Genomic DNA, 21,507 nt, shown 5'->3' with positions numbered 1-21,507 from the left:
TTTTTCAGTTCTCTCTTTCTCGGATTCAGGCTTTAAAAAGAAAAGAATCCCTTCATAGTCTGAAAGTCGAAACTCTCTTGTCCTTTTAGAATTAGAGAACTAAGCATTTTGGATGGTTCCTGCTCTTTCTGCATTGGAAATAACAGCTTGCTTCATTACTGCTTGTCCAAGTAGGTAACTAATTTTCTTGAAACATGTACTGAGGTGCTTGACTGACTGATGGAGTTTTTAGTCATTGCCCAGAGATTTGCCCAGAGCAACATACGCTGCCTCTTACAAATTTCTCAATGACTGTCACTTGGAGACTTCAGACCTAGAGCTGTACTCATTCCTTCATGATTACTGAAGCATTCGGAATAAGACTGCATGCAGTTGAGCTGTATTGAGAGTGCAATTCTCAAAGAATTATAGGGCTCATTTGAGAGGATGTATGTGGGAGATGTTACTTGAATTATCTTAGATTATGGGCAGACATCTGACACGTTATTCAAAGAAAGGATTTTTTTTTTTTTTTTTTTTAAGATGTCTGCATGACTTTCTTTCTGAAATAGTGCTTAAAATCTCCATTTGGACTGAAGGTGTTGGAAGCATGTTAGGGCTTACTCTACCCTTTTGAAGTATACCATGAAGGAAAAGTGTAACTAGGACACTGAGATCCATTGTAGTTTGGAGGCAAAGTATGAATTGACACATGGCCAACCGAACTCAGAGAGCTCAGATTACTAATGTCTGACTTGGACATCTCTGCTTGCCTTTCTCTTACTCCTTGTAAAAGAGGTTGAATGGAACTCCAGCTGTCAGCTTCTTTCAGCTCTGGTGTGGGAGGTGAGTTGGATCAGATACTCACTGTTCGTATCTTAGAGATTAGTAAAAAGAATATTTCCTTAAAGGTTACTGTTTGTTTATTATCATAGGAAAGCTGGCTGAGATTTGACTTCCCAAATAGAAAATACCATCCATGTGATTGAGTGCACTTGATAAAAGTGCATATGTTCTTTGATCATCTTCAGATTTCCTTAATTATAGCTGTGGATGGTCTTTTTTCCCCTCACTTGATTCATTTAAGTTGGGAAATTTCTTATATATATGTGTGTGTGTGTGTATAATTATCTCCACTTTTTGTTTATGCCATTCAAAAAAAAGTTAACAAGTGTTAAAGTGAAGAGTTCATAAAATTATGTTCATCATTGGTGTTTCTCATATGTCTTCGTAAAGATGAAGAGCATCAGTTATAACTGCTTGTATTGCATATGTATTTTATTTATATTTATAAATCCAGCAGGATTTTGTAGAAGATGCTGACAGCTAGGACAGATCAAGGAGATTCTAGACATCCATCAGAGCTCATTATAACTGGGTAAATAGATTCAGTATGATAGGAGCATTTGGAAGACACTTGGGACCAGCTCACTTCACTCCCTGTAATTGTATATGACAGTTTCTATGTTAATAGAAGTGGTGGGGAATGCTAATTTATGTTTTTACATCCTACCACATTAGCTCTATCAGAAATTCCCCATTTGTCTTTCTCCTTAGATTTCTGGGAAGAGAGGATTTTGGCAAGCAGTTCTCTCACAGAAAAGCCTGAGTAGGCTGTAGAAAAGTTAATCTTTGGAAACCCCCTATCATAGAAAGGGTTGAATTTTCCGTATCTGTCTCTTCAAATCCAGTTAGACAACATGGTTTATCAAATACTAGTTACTGAACTTGGGGTAGGCTAACATGGCTGAATGACACTGCTTTTGTTATATCTGGGCTCAAATTACATAACTGCTGACTTTTTTTCCCTTAAATCTCCGAAATGTTTCTAGGTTATAGAATTGGGTGAAAACAGATGTAATCTTATTCCTAAAAATATCCTTCTGGGCTTTCATTTAGTTTCTAGCAGTGTTCCATAAATTTGAGAGATGCCTTACAAAATTTTCCTACTACACTGAATCAAATTTCAGCAACTTACCACCTCTCTTTGGGATAGTTAAAAGCCAAATGGAGAATGTGAAGGTATTCTCCTGTTTACAAAAGTGACTCAAGCATCAGGCACCACTTCTGTACTACCGCAATTGTAGTCAGTTGACTTCTGCTTTCTCCTTGTAGAGTCCATACTTTACCTTTATTGCAACTTACCTATGAGCTATTTTTGTAACATGTTGAGTCACCTGTTGTGTTGTACATAGTTTTGTGGTACATACACACTCAAACGCGTGTGTGTGTGTGTGTATACAAAATCCCCCTAATTGCAGAGATCACTGTGTTTGAACCTGCTGGGGCTGGATGCTGCAGGGGAGGAGTCCATGGTAGGGGAAGAGCAGAAGTTTGTGAAATGGGAATTATCCTGTAGAAGTGGTGGGGAAGTCAGGATGTCGTTCTCATTTTCCTCTTCATTTGGAATATTTTCCTTATTGCCCCACTTGTACTACAAATTTCTATCTCCTATCAAGACATCATTCATGAATAAAAAGGGATTTTGCTTTACCGTGAATTCCACTGGAAACAAAGTGCCGTGACTGCAGCAGTTTCGAAGAAAGTGATGTTGCTCCAGTACACAAAAGCATTTTGATGAGCCATTTTCATTTGTAGAGGTTTCTGAGCCATTTCATTTTCCTGTTGCTCCCAGGCTCTGTAGAGACACCTCAGTGCCACACTGCCATCTCCCTTCTTCGGGTTTTCTACAGATGTAGGGTGGCAAGGAAAAATTGTGGTATTACTGTGAAAGAATGAGAGGAAGCTCTAGGCAGTTTGGATGTATTTGTATCTCCTGGGAGTGGAGATTGAGAGTGGTCAGAATTCTGATCATACTATGTAGCAGAGATATAGGAACATGAGAGTCTCAGTGCATGGAAGGAATGCAGTTGAGGAGAGGAGCAGCAAGGGGGAAGTATAGGACTGTCCAGAGGTGTACAGCCCTTGGAGGGCTCTCCCCTCATTTCACATTGACATTTCCGTTGTTATGTCCATTCAAATTAAAAGGACCTCTGAAACATTCTCATGTGTTTTGAGGATGACATAATAATGGTGTTACCTCAAAATTTAGAATTTCTGGAAGGTTAGATTTTTGCCATTCTGAAAAGGTATGAGGTGCCAGTAGGCTACCATAACTGTATTATAGCTTGAGTGCATTTAAGTGCACTTAAAAATAAGAAAAATAGCCGAAAAAATACATTAAAAATTTGAAAATATATTTCGTTGAATTTGGATAGAAAATAATTTTGTGGATTAAACATTTTTTTTGTTTCTCAAGGATCCACCTGAAATAGAAAAAAAAATTAATTATAATTTTAACTAGTACAGCAGTCTTTTTTTGTGTGAGTTATCAGCTGTCTGTTTAGAATTTAGAATCTACATTGGTCTGTATTTGTAATTCAGCTGATCAAGTCCATCTCTATATATCCACTTCTTTTCTGAACAAGTAGTAAGATGGTTACATGATCAGATTAGCTCCATGTTCTTAGGTGATTGAGTGGATCAGTGTAAGATTAGGAGAAGGTGGAGCCAAAACCTCAAGAGAAGATTTTAAGGTATTTTTTTGTAAAACCTCTGCTTCTAAACTTACGTTGTTCTTATAGGTAGTTACCGCACATTTTTCTTTCAGCTTTATTAAAGGAAATAAGTGATTCTCCATTGCAAAATGTATTCAAGATTCATAGTTCAACCAAAACACCATGTTAGCCAGATTTTTAGGTGGATTTTCATGTTTTTTTTTTTTTTGCTTTGAAGGAATGTGTTCATCTACTGAAAATAAGACCCAAGTATGACAACTTTGTATTTTTCATTCTCTTGTCTTTAAAACAAATGAATCAAAAGGAAATAAAAAAAGAGGGGAGAATAAAAAGGCTTTGTTAGAGCTTACCTTTCAAAGGCCAGTGTTCGGCGAATTTTTCCATTTGTGATGCTTCATCTATGCACTGTTTTCTAGTGGAAGTTAAAACAGTATAACTAAGCCCTGGGAAATGGTAGCACTTTCATGTGTGTAAGCTAAGATTATTTTCTGAGCATTTGTCTTGAAATATATTGTAAATCTTCTATTTGTAAAAGTCCAGCTGGAGTAGCACAAAGCCAATAATGCTTTTACAAAACTTAGTTTTCAGTATTTGTTTTGTATCAAGAGGATGAACTTCCCTTGCTTTCTAGCTGAGAACATGGATTGTCTTAACCAAAGGTGGTTTAAAAGATCAGTACATTCCAATTTCATAAAATGAAAAATTCTTTAAAAAATAATTAAAAAAAAAGTTTACTCTGTTTTGGGATATGTGGTCTCTAGTCTTCCAAACCTCTGTTCCTGCTTGCATTGTACCTGGTTCTACTCATTTGCAAGTAATCCAGAGTAGTCAATTAAAGTATCTTTAGAATCGGGCCCATTAAGATTAGAAGAAGGGTTCTGCTATATATAGTCCTGATAGATGCTATAAGGCGGCTTACACATGTTTTAATCCTTTAAAACCTTACTCCTGCTCTTTAATATAATAAGTAAAATTGTTTGTCCTTCTTAAAGAACAGTTCAGCCTTTTACAAGTTGTGAATGCCTGGTAAACTTTCAACAATGTTTTTGGTGAATTCATTTCAGCAGTGACTGGACCTAGTCTCTTTCTGAGTTTTGCAGGATCTATGGGAGGTGTTCTTAACTAAATACAAATGCAGTTTTTCTAATCTGGTTTGAAATTCCGTGGCCTAGTCTTTCAAGTGATTAATGAAGTACAAGCTCATTACACATTAGAGTGCATGAAAGCCACCAATAGCATGTGGAATGCATTGTGGTCTCTCTCAGGTCATGTTAATATTAAACGACAAGCATTGAAGCAAAGTAATATCTCTTCAAAAATTATTTATGATGTTTTTATTGTGGTCCATACAATTTAATAGGTAACCTCTTTGCTAGTGTTTTTGAGTGGTTGTACTAAACATGCTATACACCACAACCTCCTCTACCAACTGAAATTTATACTACAGTCTGTAACAAGAAAAGATGTGCAAAATATGAATGGTACCTATGAATTTATCAAATACCAGTGTAGATAATCAAGGGATGGTAGTAGTACATGACTAGAACTCATAAATACAACTTCAGTCATCTATATGCTGTGGCAGTCCTGCCTCAAAAGCTTAGAATTGAAAAGAAATGGAAGGTCAATACAAGACCAGTGTGGTGGTGGCCATCCTAACTTACTACCAGGCTCTGTTTCTCCATTTGTTTGGAGGCACCATGAAAAGGAAAATTGAGTATTCTGAGAGTGGAGAAAAGAATACAAATCAGTAGTTACATAAAATTGTCAGCACAAGAGTCCTTTTTTGACAGATCCAATGGGTCCTGCTAAAGGAGAGCTTTCCACAGACAGATGGGAAGAGGGAAGCAAGGGGCATACTTTTTTAATTAAAGTGAACTTTTTCAGCTCTTTGTGGGTTCAGTATATGTAAGAATCTCTCCTTCTCAGTGCTGTGCTGCCATCTGTTCCCTGTACACACATCCATGCTTCCATGAGTTGCTTTTCCTTCTGTGCTGTTCGCTGAATTTTCCATCCCTTGTCATAGTCTTCTGTTCTTTTGCCCCATTTGCTAGAACGTGTGCTCCAGACCAAATTAATTTTCATTGTGGCCTCTTTTTTCTCTTCCCCTGCCTGTATGGACTATTCACCATCTATTTGTATTTATCACTGTCCTCTTGTTGCCCACCAGATAGGCAGTCCAGGAGAGTTTCACTGCTCAGACCCTTTCTCTGAAGTTCTGATTTCTGTTAAAGTAAACATTGACATTGAAAACATGACCGTTTTCTAGGTAAAATCAGTTTAGGAGCTCAGGTACAGAGGACTCTTCCAGGATTTTCTAATCTTCACGACCCCTCTGCCCCCACTCCTTTTTGTTCAGTGCTGTGCAATACATGCAGACATGAAGTAGAGCAGATTTTTTTCAGTTTTGCACCATCTGCTTATCCAGTATAATTCTGAAGTTTAAACTTAAGCCCAGATGTGTCCATCCAATGTTCTTAAAAACTGATTATGTGTAAACCAGAGTAGGCTTTGGGTTTTTTTCTTTGGTGATGGTGGTGTACTGTTGGATAAATGCCATGAGTTGAAGCAGCAGATGTGCGCTCTTCTTCAAGCTCTGTGTTATGGTAACAGATACTACTCCCTCCCTGCCCTAAACTTACTGGAAACTTTTGAGAATATTCTAGTCAAGAAGAGGTACTGTTATGTAAGTTCTTACTTTATTGCATTTCATGTTGGTCTTGCTGCCTGTTACCCTTTATTTGATGTATAGCATCAGCAGCTTTCCTAAAATTCAGAACATCAGAAGAGATCCTGAATTAAGTCCTATTCACTGCTGTTGCATACACATCAGGTTTCAGATCTTGGTCAAATTCTTAAGCTGAAAGGATTGAGGGTTTGGATTGTGTGGTTTTGGATTGTGTGGTTTTGGGGTTTTTTTTGGGTTGTTTTTTTATTTTTTTTTTTAAATTTAATGGTGGGAGGGGGCAGGTGGCAGTGTTTCTTGTACCACCATAGTTCTTATCAAAATACTGTTTCAGAATCTCAGTGTTTTGATGGTTGTGGAAATTGGAAGCGTATTTGTACATAGAGTTCCTATGACCAGCCTACTCCATTTGGGTTAAAGTTTTGCTTTTTCATTTAAATAGCTTATGTCCTTTCTGTTTGGTTACCCCAATCACATTTGACCAGAGATCAATCATATTCCTTCTCAGACAAGCTCTTCGTTTCCTCTTAACTAAGAAAGCAGAGTGTCCTTTTTATCTTGTTCACTGTGCCTGTTCCAGCTCCACATTTCTGGAATATTGAAGTGGCAAAATAAAAATAAAAAAAAATGTTTTATATTTATATGTGTATTATATGGCTTTGTCACACTTAGCCGTAAGTAATGTGCATAAGTAATGTTAATAAATACTGGAGGATGGGACAGTACTTGAAGGGAGGGTGTCACTCTGTACTTGCCTAGTTCTCATCCCTAAATACTTGCTTCCTCATCAGTGTGAGAGATAAGTGTTAAGCTAAGATTGTGCTTTTGGTTTCATCCAGTATTTCTGCTTTTATGTTATTTTAGCTAAGGGGTTTCTTAGAAAGTCATCTATGTCTGGTATACCCATTATATGAAGTCTTTATTAGTGTAAATTTGATGCTATTTCTCTGTAATTTGTTTGCCTTTTTTTCCCCCCTCCGTTTAATAAGTAGTAAGGTATTACTGCAGGGATTGATTAAAAACAGAGGTGTGTAAGTAGTTTTCTGCTGCTTCTGTAATCAAATAAAATTGCATTTTGTATGGATTGTATTTGATACATGTGCATCTTGGATATGAGTCTCCAGTCTTGCTACCAGCTGTTGGTTATTGATGTTCCCTTGTTGTAGAGCACTTGAGATGGAGCAGCTGTGGACAGTCTTTTGACTGCTGTCCTGCAATTACTTTTCTACATTTCATAGACTACCAGATGGCATCAGTTTTCTTCAGTTTAATAAGAGATTGAAGGTGCTAAAAACAGTTGATATCCAACTCTTCTTAATTATAGAGATAGAAATATAACCACTCCTAGATAGTCAACAGGGGGATGGGTGCTGATCCTTTGGGTACCAAACTGATACTGCTTTTCTGATGCTATCAAAAGTCCTGCTGTTGTCTTATTTCTGTCTCCAGCATTAGTTTCTGTACAACTGTATCTAATACCAAGCTTTCTTTTGGAAAAACAAAAATCCTGTCTACTTTTCAGCTCCAAACCCACTGTTTTTGAGATTTCTATCCATCCTGTTTCACCTAAAACCTTCTGTAAGAGGAATATAACTCAAATTTTTAGCTTGCTCTACTTCAAAGGAGCTCTCCAGATTCCATCTGCAGAGTGTTTAAGCTTTTTCTAAATATGACATCTCTTGGCACCCCTTCTTTTTGAACATAGAGCCTTCTCAGTCCCAGCCTATTAGTTTCCTTTTTTTCTTTATTGGTATGGCAGAGGCCTTTATGTAGAAATATTCTCCTTCTTACTTCTGCAGATGTCCCTGTCACTCATTCATCCCTTACATCCCAGGAGTTCTGAGAAGAAAAATTAAATTACTCCAGAAAACTGCAAGACCAGCAACCTGAAGATGATGTATAGGAAAAAGTAGAGTTAAGCGATAGTAAGGAATAGCCTCCCCTGTTAACTCTTTTACATACTACCTGCTACATAAGAAATAATCTGATTTTTCCAACAGATGACATACGATACTTTCTTAGCAGAAATGTGTAGTCTTTTCCAGTAGCTGTTGCAAAGAACTGCAAATATTTTCAGTACTGAACAGGCTGTAGCACAAGAAAATGCTTGGATTATCTGTTTTTTTCCATGCTTACTTTCCTTTCACACAGGGGGCATAAAAAAGTCTCTTATGTCAGAAATCTCAGCTACCATTCTTGTAGCATGTTTGAAGTTTAAAGCTTTAATATTCCAAAACACCCAAGAAACAGGTGAGAGGCATAAAAGATCATTTCTCAGGTATAAATGAGTAAAATGAGGTGACTTACCCAAGGCTATGCAGTGCAGCAGTAGCACGGCAGGAGTAGACTATTCTCTCTCTGTGTCTGGGTCCTTCCCCTGAGGGATATTGCTTTCTAAAAAATGTCATTTTCTCGTGTTCCTCTTAGGTTACCATCCTGTCATCTTACATTCTTTCGCTATTAGTGATAGCATTGGTAGTGGTAGAAATAATGCTTTTGTTTCTCTGGTCAAACAACCTCATCAGTCTGATTTAGTGCTGTTAAATTATTTGATCTGTACTTTATTTGTAAAAAGGCACTTGATGCTGTTTTAAAAACTAAGATACCATCTTAAAAGCTACTAGCTTTTGGTTTTAAAGGACAAAACTCAGGGTTATTTAAGAGACTGTTCATATTTGTAATAATCTGGAAAGGGTTAATTATAGTTGCTTTTGCTAAAGCATCAGATTTATAGTTACCTTGATAAATGAAGTGATATACCAGAATCTGGTTCACAGAATATTCTTCTGTCACTTAATACTTATTCCTTCTCTGGTTAGTCTGTAAGCCTCGGTGCTCACTGTCGCATGAGTGTGCGGGGAGAAAGTGCTACAGAATGTAATATGATAAATTGTTCATGGTATTTAGATGACTGTTGAAGAAACCTTAGTTTAGAGATTTCCTCAAGATACTCGCATTTTAGAGCCCTCTTAATCAATCTTGCTTTTTCTGAGTAAATTTGATGCCCGCAGGGAATGAGGGTGCAGCTACGAAGAGCAACACATTACCCAGTTCAGCAGCTGCTTGCTGCACATATGCTGGCTCTCCCAGTGTTGACTTGTTGTAATCTGGCATCACATGGTCTCCTGGCGAAGGTGGTGGCTGCAGAATGTTTGCTTTAACTAAAGGTTTTACAAGTGGATCTGTTGATCCTGAAGTCCAAACTATTCAACTGAAGGAAATACTTACTTGTTTTGAGTTCATATTTTATGCTGACAGCATGTAAGTACCTCACTTCAGGAAATGTTTCTCCTGAAGAAGATATTACTATTTTACTGCCTGCCTTTGTAGCTAAAAATCAAATGCATTTAGCTTAGTTTTATTAGTACACAGTGCTGCTTAAGAACACAATCCGTTTTTCCAGGATTAACATTGTACATAATTCTATAGAGGGAGTTTGAATCTCTAATGCTGTTTACAAGTGGATCGAGATTCATGCCAGAATTCTGGAATTTTTTTCCTTTCCTGGGCTCCCATGGGAACATTGTCTTATTCAGAAAATGCTTTGCATATTTCCCACCTTGTAGTGCTCAATTCTTTATCTAATTCAAGTCCAATAGTTTTTAAGTATCTGTTCAATATTGTTTTTTCAGACACTTTTCATTCCCATTTCTTAACATTTCAAATTTAAAATATATAGTTCTTGATTATAAACATGTATTTCAGATGTATTTTCTGAAGTTTTCTTTTTGTCATGGGTTAAAACTTATCTGTATCAGTCTTTTTATTACTATAAAAATGATAATTGTTAGTAGAAATGCTTGTTTTAGGAAAAAAATAGTCACTGTGAACTATAGATTAAAAACATGAAATTTTGAAGTATAATGGATATTTGCTTCTGTTTATTTGCTTTGCCTAATCACAATTATTTCAAATTTTATTTCAGTTAATATTGATAAATGTAAAATTTCACATAGCTTTTAATTACAAAACATAGTGCTTAATAAAAATGTTGAGGTTTGTGAGGTTTTTTTTCTTGTATTAAAAAAGCTGTAACAAATGCTTTGAGATTTTCAGCATTTTTGTGAGTAATTTAGTTGCTGAAGTTCAGAGGAAATTAATTGCAGTGCCTCCCTTTCTTACAGAATACAGTCGTTTTGAAGCTAAAATACATGATTTACGGGAACAGATGATGAACAGTAGCATTAGTTCAGGATCAGGATCTTTGCGAACCAGCCAGAAGAGATCCCTCTATGTCAGGTAATCATCTTTTTCACCGTATTGCTAGTGTGTTTTTCTGCCTTTCTGTAGACTTAGTATTTCTGTATTTGCATTTTTAAACAATTATTTACTCATTATTGAACTTAACAAATTGATAATTTTATGCCATATATTAAATATAAAGCTTAGTTTAGATTGATTAATGTAATATAGCTGAAAAAGTTTTACTAGCCCTGAGAACCCTGTATGAACTTTGAAGAGTGGTGCTATTACTTGCTTTTTGTCCTGCCCCTCAGTGCAATGATAATCCTTCAGCAAAAGCCTTTATTTGTTCTTTAAGTCAGTGTATGTGAAGTCTTAACAACTTGCTTAATTCAGTTCATGTTTTTTGTGACAGTAGTCTTCATATTCTCCCTGTTCAGTTCTTGAGTTCAAATTTATAGTCTCTCTTTACTTAAGCTTTGATAGATTTCCGTCTTAATTTCTTCAATTTACTTTAGTTGTATTCTCAGCTTGCATTAAGAAATCTTATTTCTATATCCAATAGCATTTTGTTATATAATATTTTCCATGGTAACCAAGAGAGCAAATGCATCAAAACAAATGAACTGAATATTCTTCATTAATTTATTCATACAGAATTAAACATAAAGGAGGCTAAAAGGAAGTGGAAATGTAAAAGAGCATGAAGCAATTAAGAAAATGGGTGGTTTCACTGGGAAATTGTAGCAAGGTGCCAACTAACTCCTACATCAGTTATGATACACTGATAAAGCATAACGTTTCAAGTACGGAATGTGGGTAAAAGGATTGCATTTTTAAAAATAAATTGATTTTTGAGTTCCCCCAACCAGCTCATCTCTGGATTGAATAAGGGCCAGCAGTAGCCTTTTCACAGGGGCCAGAACATTTTAGTAGAGCAGGTAAGACTTCAGTAGTGCTGGTGCTTGGGTTAAACTTGGTGTAAAATGTTGTAGGACCTTGCTGGCTTACCTGCTAAAATCCTAGGCTCAGGTGCTATTGATTTTTCCCATCCGAAGCAGGTGCTGTATCTACTGAGCAGTGGGAAAGGAACCAAATCTTAACACATGGCAGTTCCTTGAGTGATTGTATTTATGCTCAGAAAAGTCTCAGTCCTTTGCAGCCTATTTCTGAAGGCTTTGAAACAAATGTAGCAAATTACTCATAGAGGGCTTCTGTTTAGAATGACTGTAACATGTAGTCCTTATGTTTTGACCTCTTATTTTAGTAGCTTTATCTGGATTCTGGTTTTGCAGAGCTGATCTTGTTCTTTTTTTTTGTACTTTCTCTGCCTTAAATATTTTTCGGGGTCAAAATTTAAATCTCTAAGGATAAATGCCTTAGATACTAAAGGGTAATTGCTTGATATCACAGTTATCCATATCTTATAATTTCCACAGGTGGGTGTACATATGGATATTGTGGTGAGATCTTCTTCCTTTCCATAATCTGAAGATTTATCGCTTTAGCCCTCATCATACAACTAAGCCTAAACAATTCTGAATGCTTTTATTTTGATTGGTTAGCTGTAGCCTGGTTAGGTTCTAAACTGCTTGTGCTCATGTTCACATATTGGTCTGGTATTTTAAGCCCCTGTCAAGTATTTTGTGTTTATGTAGCTTTTATTCCACAGACGGAAGTTGTTAGCTGTAAATGATTGAGGTTGAGCTTTTGACTTTGCCAGCTGCTGCAGAAAATGCAGCCTTCTCCAGATTGTTGGCAGAAGCCTCATGGAGACTGGTGATTTCCTTTACTGAGTCTCAAAAACCTTTCTTGGAATCAGCTTTGTTACAAGTCAGAACAAAAATCTAAAATGCAAAAATTCCTCAGGAAAAGTACTTTTCCACCCACATCTCTTAACAGAGGGTGCTGCTAGGGCTTTTGAGATCTACTCTTGTCATCACACCAGAAGATGCCAAAGACTGGTAGGCAACTTGGTATACACAGGATGGGTTCACATCTGTTCTGTCTGGTTTCTGATGTAATTTTGACCTCACTGAAGTAAGTTTTATGAATCTTTTCACATATTGCTAGATACTGACAGAATATGTCAGCTATCCAGCTTATTCCTTATTATAAGTCACTCTGGTATGATCATTCTGTACTTTTAATTGTACCAACTCAAAGCCAATTTTAGAAACTGAAGCTATCTTTTTTCTGTAATGTGGTTTTGGATATGCCTTAAAGGATTCCAGTTATATAACATAATGCTGAACTGAATGGTGAATCCAACAGTAAAATGTTTATAGGCATTCAACCACAGTTGTAGAAAACCGATCAATAAAAATACTGTAAAAATAATAATCTCTGGTGATTTCTCAAAATCACGGTAACAAAATAGCGAATAAAATCAGATACATCATTGTGTCCCCGTAACTGAAACTTGGTATCTTTATGAATAGTCTGCCTGTAAACAGCATTTTGGGGATGTTATGTAATACTAAGGAAAAGACAATTGTTCTTGAAAATACAATTTGAAGTAAAATGGCAGATTTTTTCTTTTTAATTGTATGTATATCAATATATGATGAATAGCAATGTAACAAACAGTCCTTGGAGGGCAATGCAAATACGGCAATTCAGCAGCAGCTAACTCTTCATTTGCACATCTAATATTCTCATTCTCTCTCTCTCTCTCTCTCTCTCTCTCCACCCCCAGCTAATTAAGATGTACTGATTTAACAGCCTTCTCTTATTTTTGCTTTATATTTCTTTTGATCTTTATTCTAAGAGGAGTGAGATTCTCTAGTACGATGTTTCTGGTTTTGCATCTGAAATACATCTATAGGCTCTCCTTCTTCATCTACAGATTCAAAAAGCAGATGTGAGAAAGTGAGATACTTTCATGGTATCAAGTTTCTATGATAATATGTTGACAGGGAGTAAATTCGTTCCATATTTTATCTGATCTTGTATGCTAAATCTCAGTCTGTGCAATGAGTGTAGCATTCAAAATTGAAAATTACTTTTACCTCTGCATTTTTCTGACCGGCATGGTACATTACAAATGCAAACAATGGTGCCGATTCCTGCTTGGATTAGAACAGAAAATGTTTACGTCTCCAAGTGGAAGAATATTTATAGTTTTGAAATCATTAGGATATTTTAACTAAATCCCCTGAAAAATAGCATCTGGCATTACCACCACGCCTGAAAAATTTACTTGACTCTAGGAGGAGCTTAACTGGGCATCCCTATGTTATTCTGATAGTTCAAACATCTAGTTTCAAACAGCTTTCATAAAAACTCAGGGAGAAAGAGAACCTCCTTTATAAGTGGACCTTCATTCATTCTGAAGTGCTGAGATTAATTCATGTTTCATGAAATAAGGCATGGAGATGCTTTTGCTGCAGGAATTCCTGATTGCTTTGTTCAGCAAGAGTAGCCTAAAAGAACAAATGCTTCAGTAAAACTTGATCAACAGCCTATGATATCAAAAGTACTGAGTGTGGCCAGGTAAAAAGACCTTCTGGAAAATTTGGCACTGTTAACATAGCCATTAATTTTTTGGCTTCGAAGTAGAAACACTCATGAAACATGCAACTTAACTTCAGTTTCTGTAGACTTGTAAATGAAGGAACCAAGTTACCTTTTTTAGTGCTGTTTAGTTGCAGAGTAATACCAGGTGAAATAAAAAGGAGGACTTCGTACTTTCTCTGTAAAATAATTTTTGTGACTCATTTAAATTTAAATAGAACTTTAGAGTAAATATCATGGGACTGCATTCAAAGCAGTAGTTGATCAGGAATACCAAATTTCTTTTTAAGTAAGTGTTTATAACCATGTATACATTTATTTAGTGTATTGTTAATCTGTATTAAAAGTCTCCATATAGAGAGTTAATAAAAGAGGTATTTTTTTATATACCAGTCTGTAGATAAATATGTCATCTTGGCTGTGAAATGGGTTCTCATATGATGGCTTGCCAGGCATATAGGAAAAGCCATGTTAATCAGTTGGATTCAAAGGAGATTTTTGTTAATTCTGTTTGCTTTTTGGCTCATTTCTTTGATCGTTACCAGTTCCTGGTGTTCCTGTAAATTTTAGCTGCATAGTTTTGTGACACCCTCATTTATTTTATTATAAAACTATCTTTATGAGCTTTTACTTTTTTCCCCAATAAAATTATTTTTCTTGAAGTGACCTCACTAGATGAAAAGTATTTGATGAAACTGCCTTTTGTTGTGCAAAAACTATTCAGTGTAAACATTTATCTGGTTTGAAGGGCACATGTTGATAATATATGTTTTTATCCATTTATGCTTCCATTTCACACTTGTGTATTTTTTTTTTTTCTTCTCATGCAGTCAAACATGTATTAATGCTGTTAGGCCCAGCTCACTGCTCATATAAGTTTATATTCAAACTAAAAGTTAAAAGTAGTGCTGGTAGAAATCATTGCTTGAATGCTAACAAGGATTCTCGGGAAATAAATTTCATGATGCATTTAATTAGTTCAGTGAAAATGTAAACAACTTGAATATGCATTAAAAATACATAATGGATTATGTGCAGTTTATTTTGAGATATGGAATGATATTTGTCCACAGTGCTGCTTGAACAAATGTGCAGAATAAATCTGGAGAAATAACTAATAGGTGTATAATTTTCTTACCTGCAGTATTGGACTATTTCAAAGAAAATAAGAATTCTGATTTTTTTAAAAGAATCTGGGTATCTCAGCTGTTACAAATATTTATTATCTTGTTTGCAGAAGCAAAATTGAACAAACATTTGTATTTGCTCTGAACAGAGATATAAGTACAAGTTTTACACACAAAGCAATGTTATGGAATTAAACTGAAATATATTATAGTGGACGTTGCACTACTGAAGGAAGGTGATATTTCGATCTCCAAGCACTTTCAAAATTGAAAGCTTAAATTTTATTATACATCTTTACAAATTAAAAAGTATTGCACGTTTAAATGCAGGGCTTTGTGTATCATGAGAGTAAGCATTTCAAAGCCATTTTAAAATATCTGTCTTGTTCTAGGCTTTTTAGAAAATGCTTATTAAAACCTTTATCTCCTTATGAAAAGTTTTTGATACTTTTTATGGCCCCAAAAAGGCATGGTGTCTCAACCAACTCTGGTTTTGCAGTAGGCCTTATGCTAAAGGTTAATTGATCTGACAGAAAACGTTGAATTTTTTCCCTGTAAGCAATTTGACATTGGTTATAAGCAAATACAGTTCAAACCCAAAGAAATAGACCCTGTGCTTTAAAAAGCCAAAATTCACAAAGCTAAAATACATTTTGGAGCAAACATTTATGACTTACAGGTACTCACATGGGTTAAAAAAAATCTGAGACATTAAAAATCTAGCAGAAAAAGGTACATAAGAAGAAGAGACTAAATGAATTTGGACAAGGTAAAGGACACCATTTTAAATCATCACGTTCTAATATATTGTTGCCACTTACCTAAGGTTGAGATGGACTTGGTATCAAGTCTCTAAATTAAGATAGGGTATCATTCAGAAAGTGCATCACTGACAAACTTACGAGCTTGCAGATGAAATGAAGTTGAGGATTTTTTGGCACTTCTCACTTTACATAGGTGAGGTTCATACACCTTTTTCAAATGTAAAATAAGAGTCCTTTATAAGGTGTAATCTTAGGAGTATCTCTTACAGTTTGGTAAGAGGCTCCTGTCATCGTTCATTTCCACATCTTCGCTAAACTCTTGATTGTGCTGGAAGAAACATACTGCAAGTCTCTTTAGCTCCTCAGGGAACCGATCCAGATATAAAATGATCCAACAGGGTGAAAAGAAATTAATTTTAACCCAGATCAGTTCCACAGTATGGTGCACCATGTGCCTTTCCAGACAATTGTGCTTTCATAAGTAAGAAGGAGGAAGGAATCAGTACAAAGCAGGTGTGAATGTGGGTATGGATGATAGTGGACTTGCGTAAACCAACCTTGCTGGCAAAGGGAATATTAATAAAACTGTAGCCATGCAGCTGATGTTCAGGTATTGCTAGTGCCTATTATTTGAAAAAAGGCTTACCTTAGAAAAAATGATTACATTCTCTTGAAATGGTTGGGAATTTTCAAAAAAAATGCACATAAAGCTCTTTGCCTTCAGATACTGCAGTAGCAAAGTTGCGTTCGGATCATATTTCTAAGCTTTTTTTTTTCCTGCCACCCTGTGAGCAGGATATGGACTTTCACTTTAAAGACAGTCATTTTTATTTAATAAAATAATTCCAATTTGTAACTTGATATAAAACAATGTACATTACAGAACTTTCGACAGTGATGTATGTTTCAAATACTTGCCGTTTTTTCCATGTAACTTGCTCTGTGCAAAGTACTTACTGAATTGCAGGAGGCATCTTCTGTGGACCTTTTGCGAAGTACTACAGTTTGTTCGCATTCATTAATACTTCTAAGTGTGTGTGTGTGGATACTATACTATATATTCTCAGTGTGCGTGTGTATATGTGAGAGAGAGAGAGAATGTATTCAGCATTCTTGTTTTAAGCAGCTGTCAGAACGATGCAGTCATTTGTGAACAACAGAGGCAGCTTCGTATTTTGTGCTATTCTTACTCCCCTGGGTTTTTTCTTGCCTTTTCTATGATTATTTTTTTCTTTTCGATGTAGAGCTCTTTTTGATTATGACAAGACTAAAGATAGTGGCCTTCCAAGTCAAGGATTGAACTTCAAATTTGGCGATATTCTCCATGTCATTAATGCTTCTGATGATGAATGGTGGCAAGCACGGCAGGTAACTCCAGATGGAGAAAGTGATGAAATTGGAGTTATCCCAAGCAAACGCAGGTATGTCATGATACTTTATTGACTTTGAGGTGTCTGCGGTTAAACGTCTGATATGATTAATACGTATATTGCATATGCTTTGCTCTTTGTTGTTCATTCTGTACCTCATCAGCTGCTTGGTTTTGGTTTGTTGTTGTTTGGTTTTTTTAAAAACAATCTGTAGTGGGATTCTGACTAACTCAATTAGATGTTTGTTAAAACCTTATTTAACCTAAGGAGTTGCGTGCTGAAGTTGATAAAGGTGGTCCAAGTCCATTTCTGTGTTCTCACTGTAAGCAAGTTATGGGTTTAATAACATTAGACCATTTACGTATGAAAAGGTACAAAGTAAATTTCGTTTGAATCATGATACTATCATGAATTCTTACTACCCAAAACCTGGGAGACTGGAAGGTCTTTCTTTGGTGGCCAAAGTAAACAGATAAAAGGTGTTTGCTGGCATATCAGAGACCCAAATAAGAGATGAGGTGCTCTGAATCTTAATATCTGCTGTTGACTGGTAATTGAGGCTGCTCACTTATTGTGACATGTGATTTATTGAGCCTGTATAATCACAAAATACTCCAAAACCCTCACAGCTCATTGCTTGAGAAAGAATACCCTACTTTTCCAATACAGTCTGCCACTAGCAGGCTGCCATTTTCTGAAGGTGTCATCACCAACAAAAATCTGTACTGCAAAAGGTACACCTATATGCTTACATTGTAACTAGTAGTAACTCCAAGTTCTGGAATTTTGCTGATTTAACTTCTTTTGTGTATGTTTTTATGGTAGAGTTGAGAAAAAAGAACGAGCCCGTTTAAAGACAGTGAAATTCAATTCCAAAACAAGAGGAGATAAAGGGGTGAGTTGATGAAGTACTGATTACACCAGGCATTGTGAATGGTAACATTTTTCAGTGGTTTATTTATGCAGACTCAGTTTCAGTTTTTAATGAAAAGATTAAATTCTGTCAAATAGAAATAATTCTGAGCACCAAAGCTAACTTTTTTAGTAAACCATTGCCAAAACACTGCAAAATGTTTGAAGAATTATCTTAGAAATATATATTATCATTAATACTGCAGTGTAATAGGAATTGTAGATACTAGCCAAGTATTGAATAGTGCCATTTCTAACAGCTCTGCAAGTGCTGTTTATGAAGCAGTTTAGTCCTTTAGTATGGATTGTAGTCCTGGACTCCCTTTTCTTCGGGAGAGTCTTACTACCAATTTTCAGAAAAAGTAATATGTTCCTTTCTTTCAAGTTTTTAAATGCATATAGAAAACAAGGAAGTAGAGCTTAACAGGTTCCCTGTGATAAAATGAGGTTTTACGATGCACACAGTTACGCAAACGGCATAAAGTAACTTCTTTGTTACAATTATGGATGCAGAAGCTTTAAAGAATTTCATGCAACGGCGTAGGCCATCAAAAGCTCAAGGCTAGCACCACTGCTGACCAGAATCAATCTCCATCTCACAGCTGTTTTTTTTCTCACCACTGCTGTCATTGGCACAAATAGTGATGTGTCTGTGCTCAAATCATGTAAAATAACCTATGCAGATTAAAAATAAGCGAATCCAAAAGAAATCCTGGTTTTAATTTTGGTGCAGTTCTGTGCACGATATGCAATCTCTGTCCCAGTACATATGGTGGGAATGAGTGGTGAGAAAAGCAGGGTAGCTACTTAGGTAGTAATAGGAATGTTTGTAGCCAAAGTTATAGTAATTTCATTATGGTAAAGCAGCCAATTTTTTTTTTTTTTTTTTTTTTTGAGGGTGAGGCTTTTTTGTAATGTTTTGGTCGTTTTGAAATTTGAGAAACAATTTCACAACCTTACAATTTCTACCAATTGTATGTAACAAGTAATTTCAAGACTTACATATGTGCATTTTATATGTAAGAGCCTTTGAAGTAGTATCATTTTTTAAAATCTGAAACGTGCTTTAAGCTCCTGAGGAAGCTATTTCTTAAGTAGTGATTATTTTTTTAATAGCACTAATGTTGTAACATTAGTCAGTCATTATTGTAAATCCCAAAGATTCCTTTTAGTCATTTATTTCAGTTACAATCTTTTCATAACTTCAAAAATCACCTATATGAAGTATTAAATCTTCAATACTTTATCCTGATAGTGTAGGACTTTATACTTTAAAGACTGTCAAATCTACACGTCCATCCCTCTGCTGCATGGCAAAGGTTCAGTTTAGTTTATTAATGAAGAAAATGTCATGGTTGTTTTCTGTAAGTATTTGTTTAAAAGGAAATATCTCTAGTTATTTTCTGATGAACAGTTACAGTACTGCTTTGAGGATTCACTGGATTATTTGCAGGTTTTTTTATGTTTTGGTACATTCATGTTTTGGTATTGGAATAAAATGTTATTAACTGATGTGGTAATTTTTAACCTGATCATTTTTATAATTTGAGTTCACTTAAGTCACATAAAGAAAATGGCTTAAATACTTTCGATTATTTTAATTACATTAAGTAATTTTTCAAATGTTACCATGTTTTCTGAAAGATGATTGCATGGTTTTGTAGTTTGTCTACCAATAAACTGCAAAGAGTTAACTTAATGATGTGTTTGAAGTAGCATTTTGACAATAGCAGAGTTAGCGCACAGTCACTGTGTACTAGCATAGCACTAAAGATATGCATGGAATACTGAGTGGAAAAGCAACTACGCTTGCCATTGATATAGAACTGCAGTTCTTTTTCTTTAGTAACATTTCATTTTGCAAACACGCTTACACTGTTCACAATCTTTTGCTTCAGCTGTAAATGTTTTAATGTTACAGTTTCTCCTCTCCTGTATTTGTCATGGTGCTATTTTTCCCAGTAAGTTTTCTGCACCATACATGTCCTCATGGACTGTGTGCCTTCCTGTGTCTGTGTATGATAATACTTCATGGACAGGATAAATACCAACTTTGTACAATTCTTCAAAATTTCTGCATTAAAACCTTAAAGAATAACCCTAGTGGTGGCAAACATTAAAATCCATGTTCCTTTCATTTTAAGGAAAGCTAAAAAATCTGGAGCGGAAATGGTTAAATTTTTTTCTTGTTTGTTCCTTTCATATACACATTTATTTCACTTTCTGTGCTGCTTCTGTTTTAATATGTTCTTGCTTATGATGCCTGTTTATGATTTGCAGTGGGCTTATGAAAAATTTAATACAATTACTGTGCATTTTCAACTAATAAGCAATTCTCTCTAGCTTTTTATAATCATGGTATCTTTTAAAAATAATCTTTTGGCTAATCTTTTATGCAAAATCAGTATAATATTACTTTTATTTTCCCCTTTTTTTGGCAATGGAACTGACTCTGACCATTATACATGCAGTATATAAAATTTAGTATTAGTTCAGTAAGATTTACTGTACAGAAAGTAAAACAATTATTGTTGCGAAATATTTTCAAAACTAAAATTAAGAACCCGATTATGTTTTATGAAGTACAATAAATCAACCACTCTTTTTATTTTAACTATACAAATTGCAGAGTCTCACCACCTCAGTTAAACTGCACCATTTTAGCTTTGTTACATTTATTTCCCCTATTCTTTTGCCCAAACTGAGGGACTTGTCGGAATGGAACAATTATATAGATGTGAGACTTGCACTTTTTTAAATTCATGTTACAGTATTTTTCAATATACTCAGCAAAGATCTATTCCTCTGGGCATATTTCTTTGTTGCACTTGTTCTGTACGTTACATTAATCTTTCTGGTTACAAGAAATCAATTGCAATGACTTGTTGACTTCAGGTAAAGAAGGTCAGGAGGATCATAACCTAAAACCTTGCCCATGCCTACTATGGTTCCTGAAAGCATATGATTGGCTCTAAACCAGTTCTCTTGTCCATATGTCAGGTTGATAATTTACCAGTTCTTACAGTGGAATGACTGTTTTAGTCGAACACGGATGCCAGCCAATTATACTTAACACAGTATTGCTATTTCCAGAGCTCAGTGTCACTGATTGTTTTCCCATGGTACCATGTGCCTCTTTAACACCTGATAATTTTAAAGTAATTTTTTTTTTTTAAAGAATGGTAATGAAAATATCACTGGACGTTTCAGTATCTGATATTGCCAAGCAAGTCTGTATTAAAACAGATGGCCAGAAGGATTGTTAATACTGTAGCAGGATGCAGCTTGTGTGTTGCACTATAGGCGTTCTCTTTAGAAAGGCCAAATGGTCGTTTTGTAATTGTACCAAAGAAGGTGGCCCACTCTTTGAAAAAACTTTGTCCTATTTGACCCCCAGTTGTTACTATATTTCATTCCATACTTAATGCTGGTAGAAAAGGGTAATACATCTTT

General features: G+C 35.5%; 1 protein-coding gene across 18 annotated transcripts in view; it reads left to right on the top strand.

Moving 5' to 3' along the window:
- The window catches only part of DLG1 (discs large MAGUK scaffold protein 1), a 168,931-nt gene that overhangs the window by 129,293 nt on the left and 18,131 nt on the right, over nucleotides 1-21,507 (top strand). For all 18 annotated transcript variants that reach the window (XM_059822546.1, XM_059822547.1, XM_059822544.1 and 15 more), the window contains 3 exons: nucleotides 10,308-10,422; nucleotides 17,017-17,193; nucleotides 17,968-18,037. In XM_059822546.1, the coding sequence (XP_059678529.1) occupies nucleotides 10,308-10,422; nucleotides 17,017-17,193; nucleotides 17,968-18,037 (362 nt within the window). The remainder of the gene's footprint in view (nucleotides 1-10,307; nucleotides 10,423-17,016; nucleotides 17,194-17,967; nucleotides 18,038-21,507) is intronic.

This window comes from Gavia stellata, chromosome 11 (assembly GCF_030936135.1).
Source record: "Gavia stellata isolate bGavSte3 chromosome 11, bGavSte3.hap2, whole genome shotgun sequence".
NCBI classification, from domain to species: domain Eukaryota; kingdom Metazoa; phylum Chordata; class Aves; order Gaviiformes; family Gaviidae; genus Gavia; species Gavia stellata.
This window is presented reverse-complemented; position numbering and strand designations above follow the sequence as displayed.